Below are 17,935 nucleotides of genomic sequence, written 5' to 3'. Positions count from 1 at the left end.
CCCAGAACCAGAGAGGAGGGAGCCCGATTCCGGGGTGCATCACCCGAGAACCACCCTCTCACAATCTGGGACTCCTCGGGGGATGTCGGAGGGCCGATTTTGGCCGGATCCCTGCCGACCAGGCCAAGGGACCCCACCTCTAGTTGTTACATAAATGTGGTACAGTGGGGGCTTAAGTAACCTCCTGTCACTGTCACCTGGACGTCACACAGCCTTTGGCCCACAAGAACTAGACATCATCAACTCCAGAGCTGCCTGTCCATGTCACATATGTTCTGGCTTTCCCATTACGTGGCAGTTGGAATCACGGCCCTTCCGAGCCCCAGGGGGGAGAGCAGCCACAGAGCTGGGAAACGCAGACCCCTTTACCTTGAGGTCATACTTGCGGTGTACAGTGAGCCGATGGCTAAACACGTTCCTGGTGACCACCATGTAGGTTTCCACACCATCCACGGTCAGGCGGTACATGCCCAGGAACTGTGGCAAAAGGGTGTTGCCGTGGCACTCCACTATGAACTAGAAAGGAAGGCAGGAAGGCTAAGGAGCGTAGGAAGGTGCCAGGATAGACGGGGCTCTCCCCAGGCTAAAACGCTCCCTGTCTGGGACTCTAAACTGGGTTATGTGAAGTCACGGGGTTCCTCAGACTTACAACAGGCAGCAGCCACCCCCACCCTCAACTGGCATAACAGAGCGGGAGGCTGAGCAGGCAGTGCAGAGCCTGCGGTTTCATATTGCTGGGGTTCCTCTGTAGGAAAATCACTAGTCTAGGTGGCATCTCCTCCGCGGCCTGAAACGGGGAAGCCACAGGGCAGAGAGGGGCTGCAGAGGCCGGCTGTGCCTGGCTGTCTGGGAAAACAGAATGCTCCCTAACACAAGCTCTCACCCCGGTCCGGCCCCAGGGTTTCCGGCTGTAATTCCCCAGAGACTAGACGTCCCTGTCACCACTTCTCAGGTGCCCCAGAGAGCAGCCAGCTTTCCCCGAAGACGCCGGCAGGCCTGGGGCAGGCACTCGGATCAGCATGGGACAGAGTCAGGAATATGCCTTCTCTCACGGGCCCGCCCCAGATGGGTGGGGAGGAGGAATGGGAAGAAAAGCAACCCTGCTGGGCCGACGGGACCACTTTCAGAAGAAATGAGTGTGAAAACTTCCCAACTCTGGCAAGAAGCAGCAGAGCCGAAACCGGTTTGGCTCAGTGGATAGAGCGTCAGCCTGCGGACTGAAGGGTCCCAGGTTCGATTCCGGTCAAGGGCATGTACCTGGGTTGTGGGCACATCCCCAGTAGGAGATGTGCAGGAGGCAGCTGATTGATGTTTCTCTCTCATTGATGTTTCTAACTCTCTATCTCTCTCCCTTCCTCTCTGTAAAAAATAAATAAAATATATTAAAAAAAGAAAAAAAAGAAGCAGCAGCAGAGATCGACCCAAGGACTTGAATGCATGCATATAAGCATAACCAATGGACACAGACACCAGGGGGGTGAGGGCATGAGCGGGGGTGGGGGTGGGGCAAAAGGGGGATGAGGACACATACGTAATACCTTAATCAATAAAGAAAACAAACAAACAAAAAAAGCAGCAGCTGTTCAGCTGGGACAGAGTCAGGAATATGCCTTCGTCCTTCCCTTTAAATTTCTCCTCACAGACACGGGTCCAGGAGGGCCACGTGCCTGGCTGTCAGGAAGCATCTCCATCACCAGAGGACCCGTCTCTCCAAGAAGCTCCCCAGGGCTCGCTCCCTCTCCCAACCCACCCTGCGGTCCAGGCTCGGGACTCACCGTACCTGGTGGTACTTCTTTAAGATGTTGTGCATCTCCGCCACATCCTCACTGGAAACGGTCTTGATGACGAAGCGCCGGTCGTAGGTGGTGAGGAAGCGTGTGCCGCACCGGCCCTGGCTGTCGCTGTTGATGGGGGCGCTGCGCGTCACTGAGTTCTGAGGGGCCGAGACAAAAGCGAGCCGGTCTTGGGAGGGGAGCAGGACTCTGACTCCGAGTCTCCTGTTATGGGCCGTTGCTCTAAGGCCAATGACACGGAGACAGATGGGACCTTACCGCCCTTTTACTCATGGGAAGGTCATATCTCTCCCAAAAGTCTTCCTCAAGAGTGACGAGAGCTGGTCCCCATCTTTGACTGGGATGGGAAGAGGATTTACTGTGAAATACTTCCTTTCTTTCTGATCCCAGACAGCTACCCCCGACGGTAGGGACCTGGGTTCTAATCCTGCCACTCGCATGTGATGTGACCCACGTAACTTCCCTACGCCTGCGTTTCCTCACCTGGAACACCAGGAGGCAGAGCGAAGGGATTTTCCGGGTCTCTTAGGATGACAAAAACAAAGCTCAGGAAATGATGGAGAGGCCTCGCATAAATAAACGATAGGCAGTGGTCTCTCTTCCCTGTGTGTGCCCTGCAGCTCGGAAACCCTTCCCTACGCAGAACGCTGGTCCCACCTCTGCCCAACACCTCTCCCTTCGCCTCACACTCCTGCTTATCTGCGCAGGGCGGGGGCGTTTCTGGTCTGTACCTGCTCCTCCTCGAGGCCCCATCCCATTAGGCTCAGAGAGCTGTGGGAGCCTCAAGAGGAGTCGGGGAAGGTGAGGCAACCCAAGGGGATGTGTTCACCAAGCAGACACTGGGAAAGACCTTTGGGAGGCAAGGCAGGGAGGGAAATGCCAGGAAAACACAGAGATCTGCTCACAGAAACGCCTCCTCTCTCAGCCCTTTTCTCGTCTCTTACCTGGGACCCAACTCTTTACCTTCACCTCAAGCCTCCTCGTGAGAAGGGAGCACCACTAAAGTCTGAAGTGGTGAGCGGCTCTCTAAACTAGAGGGGCACACCCCAAAACAGGGTGTCCCCAGCCCTACGTGACTGAGGGCCTCGCTCTCCCAGCCTGGTCCTCCACCAGGAAGATGGAGAGGCCTCAAGCCCGGTGGGAAGACGAGCTGTATCCCTGCCTCTTTCTCAGGCAGCATTTCTGACTCTAAATCACTGGCAGTCCCAGAGGACAGAGTCCCTCATTGAACACCATCCTCCCTGCCCTATTTCACTTGTGAGCACAATCATTTGCCCACGAGGCTATTAGAGGAAAAATGCAGACACGGAGAGGATGCGGTTAGATGGCCGGGGGGGGGAGGAGCCGCAGTGGGAGGAAGAGGTCCGAGCAGGTTGCCTGGGTTGCAACTATGGCAAGAAGTTTTCAGAAAGCCTCAGGCTCCAGTCGGCCACGATTTCCTTTCAGATTTGCTCCTAACCGAGGGGCTGGAGGGACCTCCCAGTACCTCTTAGACCTTCCTGCTCGCCCAAGCCCCTGGCATCTCCTCCTCTCACATGCTCTCACCCTCCCCTTCAGGACACATCTTTGCAGGAGGCCTTGCAGCGTGAGGAGAGAGGGGAGGGAGACTCACGCATCTGCTTGTCCTGAGCTACGCTGGGGAAGGCGGACTGGGCGTGGGGTGGAGGACTTACAGTGTTTTAAAAGACTGGGGCATCGGTTTTAGATTTCCCCAGGCTGGCCACTCCTTTTCCCCCAGACAATGGAAAGTCAGCTGGATGTCTTACTGCTACAAAAGTGAAGGGGAAGATTCTCCACCAAAGGCTGTCTACCGAGGGAGGAAGGTGCAGGGAAGGTGCTAGGTGGGGAAGTGACAGAAACCACAGACTGTCAGTTACACTCAGATGTCCCTGGTATTGGGATTCATTCCTCCCAATAGGACCAAGTCCTCCGTGACATGACCACCCCCTGAAGAGGGCAGTTTCCTGCCATGCCTTACCCCCTCCCAACATCGGGACAGGGGACAAGTTTAGGAGGTGGCACTCCGATCTGGCAAGAGATTACACTACCCTTAAAGTCTCCCTTTTCTAATCTGTCTTATGTGCTTTAAGAGGCCTCATCTCCCGCTGGCAACAATTCTCTCTCTGTAAGTCCAGTTATGAAGGAGAAGGCTGCTTCTGTCTCCACTGGGAATGTCAGGCCAACATGAAGCAGCTCTGCAATCCCTCTCCTCCAAGAAGAGGGTCCTGAGCCTGTGAGACATCATAGGAAGCACTTCTAAGGCCCTCCCCTCCAAGAGCCACCAGCACGGAAAGAAGGCAGCCTGGGCTGGGGCGAAGCATGGCCGGGAGGCACAGCCCAGGAACAGCAGACACTTTTGCTCGACTTGTCCTGTGGCTTCCTGGCCCCACTCCACTCTCTAATCCTTCCGATCTTGCAAAGACACCTGTACCTGGTAATCCTGATCGTCAATCCCAAATCTTTCCCGAAGATTTCGAAACACCATGGGGCAGTACTCCTTAAACTTGAAGCGGCTGGGGAGGTTCTCCCTGGGGAAAAGCAGAGGCAGGTCTTTGTGAACATCTTGCTTATCTTAATTCTCACATCAGAACTCTCAGCGTGTGGTCCATGGAGCACCAGGACCTGAACAATCTGCAGTGCTTACCATGTAAGGTTCTAGCCTCCAGAAATTCAGGAGCTGAGCCTGGAAAGCTTCTTTTTATTTTAATTTATTTTTTAAAATACATTTTTATTAATTTCAGAGAGGAAGGGAGAGGGAGAGATAGAAACATCAATAATAAGAGAGAATCAGCCGAAACCGGTTTGGCTCAGTGGATAGAGCGTCGGCCTGCGGACTAAAGGGTCCCAGGTTCGATTCCGGTCAAGGGCGTGTACCTGGGTTGCGGGCGCATCCCCAGTGGGAGATGTGCAGGAGGCAGCTGATCGATGTTTCTCTCTCATTGATGTTTCTGACTCTCTGTCTCTCTCCCTTCCTCTCTGTGAAAAATCAATAAAATATATTTTAAAAAAAATAAGAGAGAATCATTGATCAGCGGTCTCCTGCACGCCCCCCCATTGGAAATTGAGCCTGCAACCCAGGCATGTGCCCTTGACTGGACTCAAACCTGGGACCCTTCAGTCTGCAGGCTGATGTTCTATCCACTGAGCCAAACCAGGTAGGGCATTTTTAAAAATTTAAACATTTAATCCTCAGCCAAGGATATGTCCTCACTAATTTTACAGATAAAGGGAAAGGGGGAGAGAGAGAGAGACATCGATGTGAGGGGAACCTTAACTGGTTACCTCCTGTTTGCACCCCAACTGGGAATCAAACCCACAACCTAGTTATGTGCCCTGACCTTTCGGTGTACAGGACAATGCTGCAACTAACTGAGCCACAACGGCCAGGGCCAGAAAGCTTCATTTTTAACAAAAACTCTAGGTGATTTTGTGCATGCGAGTTTATTTATTTATTTATTTATTTTTAAATATATTTTTATCATGTGTTTTTGTTTTTTTTGAGAGAGAGAGGAAGGGAGAGCAAGAGAGAGACAGAAACATCGATGAGAGAAAAACATCAACATCCATCGGCTGCCTCCTGTACGCCCCCAGCTTCTAGAATAAGATGATGTCATTACTACGGCAGAAAGAGGTCACTAAGGGACATTTTCAAATCAAGCTTCTCCTCCCAGCTCACAGTCTGAGACTGGTGGGGTGACAGAGCCCCGCTGGTGAGGCGGTGAGGACTGTGGAACAATGGAGAGTGAAACCAGGATTCAAATGCAGAAAGGAAGAGAGTGTGAGCGGAAAACAGTTTCTGAGATGACCCATCTATCTATATATAAAAGCCCGATATGCAAATTGTCCCCTCAGGAGACCAGAAATTCGACTGCTTGCTATGACATGTGCTGACCACCAGGGGGCAGTGCGGAATGAAGGAAGGCCCCTGATAGCTGGCCAGGCCTAGGGACCCTACCAGTGTATGAATTTCATGCACCAGACCTCTAGTAGTAGGATAAAAAGCAAGGTCTCCAAAGGGCTTAGAGCAGTGGTCAGCAAACTCATTAGTCAACAAAGCCAAATATCAACAGTACAACGATTGAAATTTCTTTTAGAGAAATTTGAAATTTCTTTTGAGAGCCAAATTTTTAAACTTAAACTATCTAGGTAGGTACATTGTTATTAACTTAATTAGGGTACTCCTAAGGCTTAGGAAGAGCCACACTCAAGGGGCCAAAGAGTCGCATGTGGCTCGTGAGCCGCAGTTTGCCGACCACTGGCTTAGAGCAGACCCCAATCTGTGCCAGGTGAGATGGCTGCTTCAACATGGCCTGAGACAACTTTCAGGCCCTAATGTTAACCCAAGAAGCCACAAGGAACAAAAATGGGAAGAATTACTTTGGATGGCGCCCTCGGGCACCATGCTCAGCCTGTTGATCACACACAGTTGGAGAGAAAAGAGCTTGGGTGCATCCCAGGCCAGAATCGTGGCAGGCAGCTTCTTGCCTCAGACTAAGATCAAGATAGGGCCACTACTGTCAGCCTCATACGGGATACCTCAGCTCCTGAGCAGCTCACTTCTCAAACTGGCCCTGGATGAATCACGCTGGGCAGAGCCACATGCCCTGAGGGACCCTGGAGATAGCTGATAAAGGATGAGATGACAAGACAACTGGGAGAGAGGTCCATAATGAATGCGTTTTTCCAGCCAGTTTTTCAGCTCTGTCATTACACCCTGCCAGGTGCTGGCTTGCCCCGCCTTACACAAGGTTTCAGAAGCTCTTTGCTTTAAGGGAAAGGATTGCCCACAAAACTTGAGTCCACTCAACAGGCAACTTACTTATTGAAGAGATGATTATCCACCTTGATCTTGCTGTACGCTTTGAAGTCATCTGGCATCAGCATGACAGGAACAGGGACATTGCTCAACTCATTGATCTGCAAAGCAAAGGAAAAGTGAGGTCCGCAGCTCGGAGGCCTCCTGCCTCAGACAGATAATATGCTACAATGTGGATGCCACCATCTCACCAAAAAAACATGTCCAAGGATTCCCTCCTTGTCTTTATTTCTGCTCTTCTCTTCCCAACATCATCTCCATCTACTAAAATTCTCCCCACCTGATAGGGTCCAGCTCAAAAGGCACCTCTTCCATAAATCTTTCCATGATTCTATCTAGACCGTAAATGTTCTTTCCCATGTTAGAGTTCCTGGTGTGTCCACCTTTTGGCCATCTCCCAGCCTCCCTCATTTGTAGTTAATGCTTATAAACCTCATAAGTCTGCTAGACTATAACCTAGGCAAGACCGTAGTATTGATCTTTGTAAGCAAATACCATCTAACTGATCTTTAGGGGCTCTGTAGTACTTGGTCCCAGGATGTGCATATAGCAGGTACTATGTAAATATTTGTCAGATGCAATAATGGATCAATGAATAAATGTCACCCAACCTATGTGAGTATTGAGGCCTTTGAACACCTTCATACAAATTGTGGGTCACTCAAGAAATCAGCTTAGGCCCTGGCCAGGTAGCTCAGTAGTTTAGAGCATTATCCTGATATGCCAAGGTTTGGGGTTCAATCCCCAGTCAGGGCACATACAGGAATCAACCAATGAATGCATAAATAAGCGGAAAATGTCTTCCCATCTCCACCACCCCCCCACCCCCCCACCCCCCCGTGCACACACACTCTCTCTCTTTCTCTGAGAGAGAAAGAGAGAGAGAGAGAGAGAGAGAGAGAGAGAGAGAGAGAGAGAGAGAGAGAGAGAGAGAGAGAGAGAAATCAGCTAGGGCAGGAAAAGAACTGGGTATATAACTCATCTCCAAAGTAAAGGATTCAATTTACAGTGAGCAGAAGAGGTAGAGATAGCTGGCCACTGTCTCACTTTACTCTCTGATTAAAGTAGGGCCAGTTCTTAAAGCTGTGTCCTGCCTTATGATAACAGGGGGGGAGATGGGGCGGGGTATTTTGCCCCCACTGCAAACATACCTTCTCATCGTCTTTCATCCCCCTTGAGGGAGCTGCAGCCAGGACAGGGAGCTGGCTTCCCATTGGTGCAGAACTGAGGGCAAATCCTTCACTTCCCCATTCCCAGTTTGCCAATTAGTGGGCTAATTAGCCACAGATGTCCTCTCCCATCACAGCAGAGTATTTGACATTTGACCTCAACTCAGTTGCCACTAATGCATTCAGGATTTACAGCGGAAACCTCAGTCCTGACTTAATGGATAGGGGGGGAGGGAGAGCATAGCCGGGGTCTCCCAGATACTTCCCTGGCAAATCCCATTATGTCAATGAGGCCCCATGTGGCAACCAGGGAATAACCTAGAGTCATTAGGGCACCTCCAGAACCATAAATGGGGGGAAATGGCATTTAATTTGCTGCCCCTTTTATGTTCCAAACCATTTTTATTTAGAAATATCTGAAGAGAGAGGAAGTTCAAGTTAATGCAGTAACCGGGCTGGTGAATACCTTCCTGGAGTTGGTGAAATATCCAATTGACATGTGGGGAAATTAAGAAAGGCAGAGGGTGTGTGGGGAGGAGGAGGGACCGTAGGGTGGTGGGAACCTGTAGTGGGGCAGAGAAACAATGAACTGCTGGGGAAAACAGACTAGCACAGATACAGGAGTATAGGCTGTATGATTCCATCGATATGACATTCTAGAACAGGAATCCACGTGGGAGAAATCCACTAAGAGGTGGCCTGGGTTGGCCTGAGAGGGAGCTAACTGTAAAGGAAGCTGAGAGGTGTGATTCTGAGGTGACAGCAACGTTCTCTATGTCGTTTGGAGTGATGATTACATGGGTAGATGTACGTCTGTGGAAACTCATCAAACTTTACTTAAAATTTCCAGCATCCAGCTCTGCGATGCCTGCCATCGGCTAAAGGGCCGGGCGCGCACACACACACACACACACACACACACACAGCCTCACCAGCTGCCACTCCCAGGGTGCGCACGGGGACCCCGCCTGCTAAGTGTGTGCCACGGAGGAAGCCGTTCCACTTCCTTGCTTTTCTGCCAACAGAGACAGTCCATGGTGGCTGTCCGCTTCCGTTTTCCTGGCATGGTAAGCTTGGCTCTGAGAGTTGAAGAAGTTCATGGCTCTCAGCAATTCTGCCTTTTCTAGCTCGTATCCTCATGCTCGAAAGAACGTACCATTGGCTCAAAGAGGACGGTTTTACACCAGAATGTTCTAGCACGTGCTACGAATTGGTTCTGGGTTGATCGCATGTCCAAGCTCGGTGCCGAGGCCAGGGCTTGGTACTGGAGAACTAGAAAAGACTCAAACCTTTGCTCGCGAGGGGCCAATGGCCCCTCAGCCAGGAGGAACTGTTCTAACAGGCGCTAGCTACTCAGGAATGCTCTATCCACCAATCCTCTCGGTGACTCTCAGTGCAGCGTCGTGTGAATGGTGGTGAAGCTGGTTAGTTTTTGGCTCTCATTCCTTCTCGATTCTTGACCACACAACCGAAGAGTGGGAGATTTCTGCGATAGTATATGGGTCAACAATCCATACATCTGAACTATGTAGACGCCCCGCTCATTCCCCCTGGACCACATGTGGATGATTCACTCTGGGGATTAGCTGTGCCTCTTTATTTTAGTTGTGCTAAATTTTTTATCCCCAGAGTCCTATTCAATTTCAACTCAACAAGCACTTACTGAAATACCTACTACATGCTTCATGTATGTTAGGGAAGAGGGGCCACGCAGTGGGGGGAAACACTGTGACACCAAAGTAGGCGGCTGAGCCTCTTATCAGGGAGACGAGACAAACCCACGCTACAGTGGAAGTGGAAGTCAAGTAGTGTACAAGCTAGTGAGAACAAAGGGCGGGCACCAGGAGCAGCTGATGTTCAGAGAAGGGCGAGGTTGGTAGGGGCAGAGAGTCAGACTCCTGGCCTCACACATCAGGCTGGAAACAGGGCACCTCATGCCCCTTCTGCTATTGCCAAGAGCACTTGACACTGGAGGCATCTACAAGATCATGTTACACCCCAGCTTAAAAATCTCCCCTGGCTCATCAACCTCAGGGCCGTTTTAACTCCTTCCCCTCTGGGTCTTTCCTGATCTGGCACAGACTGCCAAACTTCAGTTTACTTTTCCACTCAATGTATTGAGGGCCTTACTACAGGCCAGTGCTGTGCCAGAAGCTGGGGACACAAACAGTGGTAAGACGTGTCTCTGTTTAGCTGGGAAGACAGACAAGTAACTAATACAATGTGAGGATGCTGTAGTTCTAAAGGGAGATGGAAAAACAGATTAAGAAATGATTGATTCGTCCGGCTGACGTAGCTCAGAGGTTGAGCATCGACCTATGAACCAAGAGGTCACGGTTCCATTCCCAGTCAGGGCACTTGCCCAGGTTGCAGGTTTGATCGCCAGGGTGGGGTGTGCAGAAGGCAGCCAGCCGATCAATGATTCTCTCTCATCATTGATGTTTCTATCTCTCTCTCTCCCTCTCCCATCCTCACTGAAATCAATAAAAATATATTTTAAAAAAGAAAAGATTGATTCTGCCCTAGTCCAGTTTCTCAGTGGTTAGAGCATCGGCCTGAGAACCAGAGTCTCGGGTTTGATTCCCAGTCAAGGGCACGTACCTGGGTTGCAGGTTCAACCCCTGGCCCCTGTTGGGAGGTGTGTGGGAGGCAACTAATTGATGTGTCTCTCTGCAACTGATGTCTCTCTGTCTCTTTCCCTTCCTCCCTCCTTCCCACTCTCTCTAAAAATCAATGGAAAAAATATTCACAGGTGAGGATTAAAAAAAAAAAAGTGATTGATTCTGACTGAAGAGAGAGTTGGTTGCTAGAGGAAGCCACAGAGAAATATACATAAGAAAGGTCTAGAATGGTAGATCTCAAAAAAAATGAGAGGAAGGGAATTCCAGGCTGTGAGAACAGTCGGAACCAAGGCTCAGAGTTGTGCCCAGCCAAGGTGGCTCAGTGGTTGACCTATGAACCAGGTCAAGATTCGATCCCCAGTCAGGGCACACGCCTGGGTGCTGGACTTGACCCCCAGTAGTGGGTGTGCAAGAGGCAGCCAATCAGTGATTCTCTCTCATCACTGACGTTTCTTTCTCCCCCTCTCCCTTCCTCTCTGAAATCAATAAAAATATTTTTAAAAATATATTATTTTTTTAAAAAGTAGAGAGATAATACAGGAAAGATAGGTGAATGGTCTAGCATATTATCAATTAAATAACATCTGCTTCTATTTATTGAATGCCTGTAAGTGCTTTATATTATTGTATATGTCATAATGTCATTCATATTCTGTCTCTGCTATTACTCCTATCCTTAATAGTTACATAAGGTATTAATTTGATTTTGCAAAAGAGGCTGAAGGTACCTTGCTCAAGGTCACACAGACAGATGTGTAGACTCAGGATGTGCTCCCAGGCCTGCCTGGGGCCAACACCTGGGTTCTTCATACTGTGTTGTACAATCTTCTCATGGGCAGCTACTCGACTAAGGTAGAGTTTTCCTTTCCTAATAATCTTCAGGAAAAGTGGTGTGCTCATTTTAGGGAAAATGAAACGCAAGAGAGAAAAATTACTACTCAAAAGCTATACCAACAATCAGGGGGAGAGCCTGGATTTGAACTTAGGCTTGTCCACTAGATGATAAATTTGGACTCAACTACGCAGGCAATGGGGAGTCCTCTCAGGTTCAAGTCTGGCAATTCACATGATCAGATGGGTGATACACAAAGGTAATTCTGGAATCAAAGCCAAGTAAGGACTGGAAAGGGCAAAAACAATAAGCAGTAAGATCATTTATGGGGCCATTACAATAGTTTAGGTGATAGACTGTGGCAGCAAGAGTAGAAGAAGGACTAAAGCTAGAGAGCCATCTAAGATCTGGCTAAATGACACTTTCTCTGCAAGCGCTTCCTTGCTCCCCCAGGTGGATTTAGTTGCTCATTCCTCTGTGCATCTTTATATTCTAAGTGTCACATTCACTTTGGTAATTATTTGTTTACATGTTTGATTTCTCCACTAGGCTGTGAGCCCCTACAAAAGAAGAGACTATCTTAGCCATTATTCTGACTGGCACATAGTGGTTGCACAGCAGACGCTGGGTGGAGGGCTGGATGGCTAGAAAAAGGGGATTGAAGGATGGCTAACATTAGGATAAAGACAAAAAGATACAGCAAAGCTAGTGTGGCCATGCCAGGGGGTCATGGTCTGGAGGATGGGAAGGAAGATTAACATTAGTTATTGAGGCTATGACCAGACTGTAAAGAATCTTAAATGCCAGGGAGGGAATCAACTTTATTTGGTCGGCAAAGGGGAGTGACTGAATGTCTTGAAGCATGAAAGGTCATGACCAAAGCAACGTTACAGGAAGATGCGCCCTTCCTTCACTATGTGCACATATCTGGACCAACCTCTTGCACCTTCAGCAGAAGTGCACTGTGGAAGGCTCACTCATTCGAACGTCACACTAAATATAACATGTAAGGATGGTAAGTTTGTTGTGTCTCTTTTCATAGAAGTGGTTTTGGATTATCCACATGATTAACTCCATGAGCCATTAGCATAAATAAAGAGGAGGTTAACCAAGCTGAATGAGGAACAACTTAAAAGCAGAGTTCACTCTATGCTGATCCTACTGGAGATGAAAATTCAGCCACCAGTTCCAGTCTGATGAACTGCTGATCCCAGAAGCCTCCACTTCCCTGTGTGACCTTCATTGGAACTGCTACCCAGGAGGTGTGGGCTGGGCATACAGGATTCCTGACACGTCCCAGGGTTCCGAGGGTGACTCAGCTATGGGCTGGCTACCACTGACAAACATTTGTTACCTGCCACCATCCGAAAACATGACGTATTGGGAACCACACTCTCAGACCAAGAGCCCCAGCAAGACCTGAAACTCCAGAGAGGGAAAGGCAAGAACTCCAGAGAGCCACAGGGGCCAACAAATTCACCCCTGAGTTTATTCCTTGTTTATATACCCTGGCTTTTCTTCTCCTGTTGAATCCCACTGTTCTCTATGAGGTCGGAAAGCCTGCTAAAGGACAAATTCATCCGAAGGCCTCACTAGAGCAGAAGTATTTCCTAAGATTTTTAAAGAAACAGGTCAAGAGAAAAAGGCAGGAAAAGTAGGTTCTGGGTCTGCACTGAGCAAATAAAACGCATGGACAGAATGGGGGTGAAATGTGGGAGAGGAATGAGCAAACTTAAGAATGAATCTGGCCCTGGCTGGTTTGGCTCAGTGGATAGAGTGTCAGCTTGCGGACTGAAGAGTCTCAGGTTCAATTCCGGCCAAGGGCACATGCCTGGGTTACCGGCTCGATTCCCCCCGAGTAGGGGGCATTCGGGAGGCAGCCAATCAATGATTCTTCTCTCATTGATGTTTCAATCTCTCTATCCCTCTCCCTTCCTCTCTGAAATCAATAAAAAATAAATAAATAAGCCTAAAAAAAAAAAGAAAAGAAAAGAATGAATCTGTTCCTCACACCATACATAAAAACTAATGCAAAGTGGATTACAAACCTAAATATAAGAGCTAAAACTATAAGAGTTTTTTGTTTTGTTTTTAAGAGTTTTTTGCCAAAACCGGTTTGGCTCAGTGAATAGAGTGTCGACCTGCGGACTGAAAGGTCCTGGGTTCGATTCTGGTCAAGGGCATGTACCTAGGTTGCGGGCACATCCCCAGTGGGAGATGTGCAGGAGGCAGCTCATTGATGTTTCTAACTCTCTATCTCTCTCCCTTCCTCTCCGTAAAGGATCAATAAAATATATTTTTTTAAAAAAACAGTTTTTCTTAGGAGAAAATGTAGGGGAAAAAATCTTCATGACCTTGGGTTAGGCAAAGTCTTCTTAGATATGGCACCAAAAGCACAATAAAAAAAAAAAAGATAAGTCTGAGTTTATTAAAATTAAGAACTTGAGCTTCAAAAGAAAACACCAAAAAAGTGAAAAAGATAACCCAAAGAATGGGATAAAATATTTGCAAATCACATATCTAATAAGTAACTTGTATCCAGAATATATCAAGGACTCTTACAACTCAGTAATAAAAAGACAAATAAACCAATTAAAAGATGCAAAAACTTTTTTTTCAATGGGCAAAGGGACTTTTTTTTGCAAAGCATCTTAATAGACATTTCTCCAATGAAAATAAAATATGACCAATAAGCACGTGAAAAGATGTTCAACTTCACTAGTTACAAAAGAAACAAACTGAAATCACAATGAGATAACATTTCACATCCACTAGGATGGCTACAATAAAAAAAAGACAGACAGTAGCAAGTGTTGGCAAGGACCCCCCCCCCACACCCACACACTGCTAGTGGAAATGTAAAATGGTGCAGCCACTTTGAAGACCAAGGCTGATGGTTAAACAGAGTTACTTCTAAGTGGGAACACAGAGTTACCATCAATTGCTCCTATTCCTTCTGATCACCTGGGTGAGGCTTCACCAACGCCTGGTTCCTAACATGGGCAACATGTTATCAAGTCAGGTCTGTCTCTTCTGGTCTCCACACCCCTCTCAAAAGCTACCTCTTCCATAATTCCAGACCCTTTGAACTGTGTTTCATCCATTAAAACTTCAGTTCTCCCTGACAAACCCAAAGTCTCTTGATTTTTCTCCCTGTTTCCTATACAATCTTCCTCCACCAAATTCATGGGCTTCATCCTAGTCCAGTGGTTCTCAACCTTGCCTGCACATGAGAATCACCTGGGAATCTCTTTAAATTCCTGATTTCTGGGTCTCGTCCTCCAGAAATTCTGTTTCTTTGTTATGGGGTGAGGCCACAACATGAATAACAAAGAAACAGAATTTCCGGAGGATGAGGCCCAGAAATCAGGATTTTAAAGATTCCCAGGTGAGTCTCATGTGCAGCCAAGGTTGAGAACCACTGCATTACAGGCTGAGTTGAAGCAACAAAACTTGGGACTAAGTGACCTCTGAAGCTCACTCAGCCAGTCCGGGGCTGTGGTGCCTCCAGCATTTCCCTGAGGTGCCTGCTCATTATGCCCAGAGGCATGGCTCTTGCTTACAGTCAACGCCTTCCCAGCTGGCCCTCAAACAAACTGAGTTAGCAAAGCAAGAGGGTGACCGCTGCGCCCACCTGAGTAGGAATCACAGATACACCCGTCCCCCTGCCAGGCCGAGGCTTCCACCTGATGCCCCCACTTGAGCCGATCACCTGCCTATCAGAAAACCAAGCACCACGCACACGCCCCTGCACAGGTGCACACAGTGGAGCAGACATTCGGGTTCTCTAACAAGACTATAATTCCCAGCTGTCCCTGGCACTCGGCTGAGAGACAGGACAAGGAACAGGAGGCAAAGGAGACACGCCACGCAAGCAGCACCACTGGCCAGCACAGCCCACAGCGCCGGACACAGCTGCGTCCACAGCACTCCTGGCTCAGATCTCGACCAGCTCTCTGCACAGAAAGGATGCCTTCTAGTGAGAGGCGGGCAGCAGGACAAAATCAAGGACTGACTTCCAGGCAGTGACACGGGGTTCCCATTTTGATGTCAAATGACCCCTGAGGTAGCACGAAGCAGGAGGAACTGCTGGACTGTCAGCCAGAAGCAGTTCCCAGAGGCCTGGCCATTAAATCCGCCGTACTCCCTGCCGTGGCCAGGACCCTCACCTCAGTGCTGAAAACAGCATCCTGCCCAAGAACCAAGAAAGACCTCGCCTTACACAGGTGCTTCTCTATGTTAGAGGTAAAGGTCTAAAACAGCCGTGGGCAAACTACGGTCCGCGGCTGGATCCGGCCATTTGAAATGAATAAAACTATTGAAAAAAAAGACCGTACCCTTTTATGTAATGATGTTTACTTTGAATTTATATTAGTTCACACAAACACTCCATCCATGCTTTTGTTCCAGCCCTCCGGTCCAGTTTAAGAACCCATTGTGGCCCTCGAGTCAAAAAGTTTGCCCACCCCTGGTCTAAAATCATGGCTCAGGCTATGGGTTATCCATCTACCAAACCAAAGCAAAGTCCTGCCGGCCCTGGGGCCCTCCATCACCATGTGGTCTATTGGCCATCTCAGGTGTTCAGAAAAGCCAGGGGGACTAAAGAACGGAAATGCAAGCCATTAGCTTCCTCCTCCTCACTGCAAACTTTTACTTGGTGGAGCTGGTTGTTTCGGTCCTTTGACTTCTTTTGCTCATTCCTGGCCTAGGGACTCACAATGAAATGGTCAGAGTGCAGGGGGGCAAGTGATTGGAAGAGGAAGAAAGATAGACCCTGAACGCACAGGACATAAACAAAGCCCTCCAGCTAAACTCTGGACTGGGCCCCAGCTTCCTCACAGGGAGCGTTGGACCATCTCAAAGCACCCCAAGGATCCAGGGGACCCCTCTCCATCCCAATCACCACCCATTACCACACCCTGCATGGCCATACAATAGAAGGCGAAATAAATGAGAAGTCAAAGGCTTGGACATGAACAGCATCGGTCCTATGCCATCGGAGAAAGCAGGAAAGCATTATGTCTACCATGAACGGTCCTTAAAACCCGGCCTCACCTTTTCTCTTCCCCCTAACCCGGGAACACCCTGGTCAAGTGTCTGTGGTTCAAGGAAGCCTGTGCTTCTCCAGTGGCACATCTTGTTCAAGTAGGAAAAAAGGAAACCCAGGAAGGATTCCCCGTAGCCAGGAGGACGGGAAACTTTGAGGAGCCACACCAACCAAGCGACCAGAAATAGAGGCACAGGCGGGCAGGCCAATGCCACCTGCCCTGTCACCTAGACAGTGAGCTGGCAGCGGGGTATAAGGAGCCGGGGTGAGACACATGCAACCCACCGGGCCAGGCGCAAAGAGAGGGAGCGGGGATGCGGGCGATGCCCCCGCACCCAGGCCTTCCCTCGGCGCTCCAGGGGCGGCCCGAAGCGAGCACAGCCGACGCAGGAAGCCAGAGGGGCTGGAGGGAAGGGGAGGCGGCCACGGCGTTCCACGGAGACACCAGGCCTCGCGTGGCGCACGGGGAGCGCACACCCGGCCGGGACGGCGTGCAAGGGCGGGGTGGGCGTGCAAGTGGCTGGGCGAGGGGTTGCAGGCGTCGCCGGCAGGGCCCGCGGGGCGAAGGCCGGGGGCGGCGGGGGGCGTGGGAGCGCGCTGGGGAGCTGGTTACCGTGTGGTTCACCCCCCACATCAGGACGCTGAGAATCGGCTCGCTGGCCCGGAATAGCTTCACTTTCTGGCACACAAAATGCTTCTTCTTGGTCTTGGTCTTGCTGGCGCTCAGCGGCGCCACCGCCACCGCCGTGGTGCTGGTGCAGTTGGACGACATGCCCGGGGCGGCGGCGGCGGCGGCGAAAGGGGGGGCGGCCGAGACAGCGCACACGCCAGCGGCCCCAGGCCTCCCCCGGACCGATCCCCACCCCCGCTCCCTCACCGCTCCATGGTCGCGCCCGTCCCGTTACCTCCCCACCCCGCCCTGGTGGTTCCGTCCGCCCCAGGCCCCGCCCTCCCCGCCCCGCCCCCAGGGAGCCGGCCAGCCCGCTCGGCACCCCGCCCCCGGGCGGTGGGACCGTCCGGCCGGCCCTCGAGCTCCCGGCTGGGGTGGTACCGCCCGTCCCCCGGAGGCTGCGGCCGCCCCGCCCGCCCCTCCTCCCCGGGCCTGACGGGAACCCGGCCGAAGCCCCGCACCGGAGCGAGGAGGGGAGAAGGGCTGGGGGGAGGGGTCCCTGTTCGGGCCCCCAAAGCCAGGGTTTGGCTGTTTCCTGCAACCTGACGTGCCAAGATGGCGGCGCAGGGAGGGAGGAGGGTGGGACGTACCATCCCCACCCCGGGGGGAGGAGGAGCGGCGGAGGGAAAAGGAAGTCCTGCAGGGACAGCCAAGGAACGCCCCCTCGCCCCACCCCAGCGTGGGTCTTTCCACTCCCCCGGGCCTAGGCAGCGTCCCACCCACAGGACACGCCCCTCCGCCCCAGGGCCAATGAGAAGAGCCGGCCGGGAGCCCAGGGTTTTATGAATGGGCTCCCCGCTCACCCACCTGCTGCCCGGGCCTCCTCCCGCCAAAGGGTCAAGTGAAGAGATTGCTGGCACCTTAAGACACCTGTCCTACAGCAGTCATAACCATCTTATTCTCTGGCTCACTTCATGAAATCTTTGTTACATAATTCCTCTCGGACCAAGGATCTCCAGGTATTTGACCTAAATGGTGGGTCATAGT

The 17,935-nt window shown here is 50.6% G+C and overlaps 1 protein-coding gene across 3 annotated transcripts in view; it reads right to left on the bottom strand.

Moving 5' to 3' along the window:
* PIP4K2B (phosphatidylinositol-5-phosphate 4-kinase type 2 beta) overlaps positions 1-17,154 on the bottom strand; it is a 28,265-nt gene extending 11,111 nt beyond the window's left edge. Inside the window, exons 1-6 of one of the 3 annotated variants that reach the window (XM_036339842.1) lie at positions 16,892-17,024; positions 11,128-11,275; positions 6,613-6,710; positions 4,225-4,321; positions 1,781-1,933; positions 370-516 (exon numbers count right to left, since the gene is read on the bottom strand). In XM_036339842.1, the coding sequence (XP_036195735.1) occupies positions 370-516; positions 1,781-1,933; positions 4,225-4,321; positions 6,613-6,677 (462 nt within the window). In that variant the 5' untranslated portion in view covers positions 6,678-6,710; positions 11,128-11,275; positions 16,892-17,024. Of the gene's footprint in view, positions 1-369; positions 517-1,780; positions 1,934-4,224; positions 4,322-6,612; positions 6,711-7,760; positions 7,900-11,127; positions 11,276-16,891 lie in introns of those variants that run through there. The other 2 variants (XM_036339840.1, XM_036339841.1) reach the window with 2 other exon arrangements.
* Between the last annotated feature and the right edge of the window lie 781 nt (positions 17,155-17,935).

This window comes from Myotis myotis, unplaced genomic scaffold (assembly GCF_014108235.1).
Source record: "Myotis myotis isolate mMyoMyo1 unplaced genomic scaffold, mMyoMyo1.p scaffold_m19_p_17, whole genome shotgun sequence".
Classification (NCBI taxonomy): Eukaryota; Metazoa; Chordata; class Mammalia; order Chiroptera; family Vespertilionidae; genus Myotis; species Myotis myotis.
This window is presented reverse-complemented; position numbering and strand designations above follow the sequence as displayed.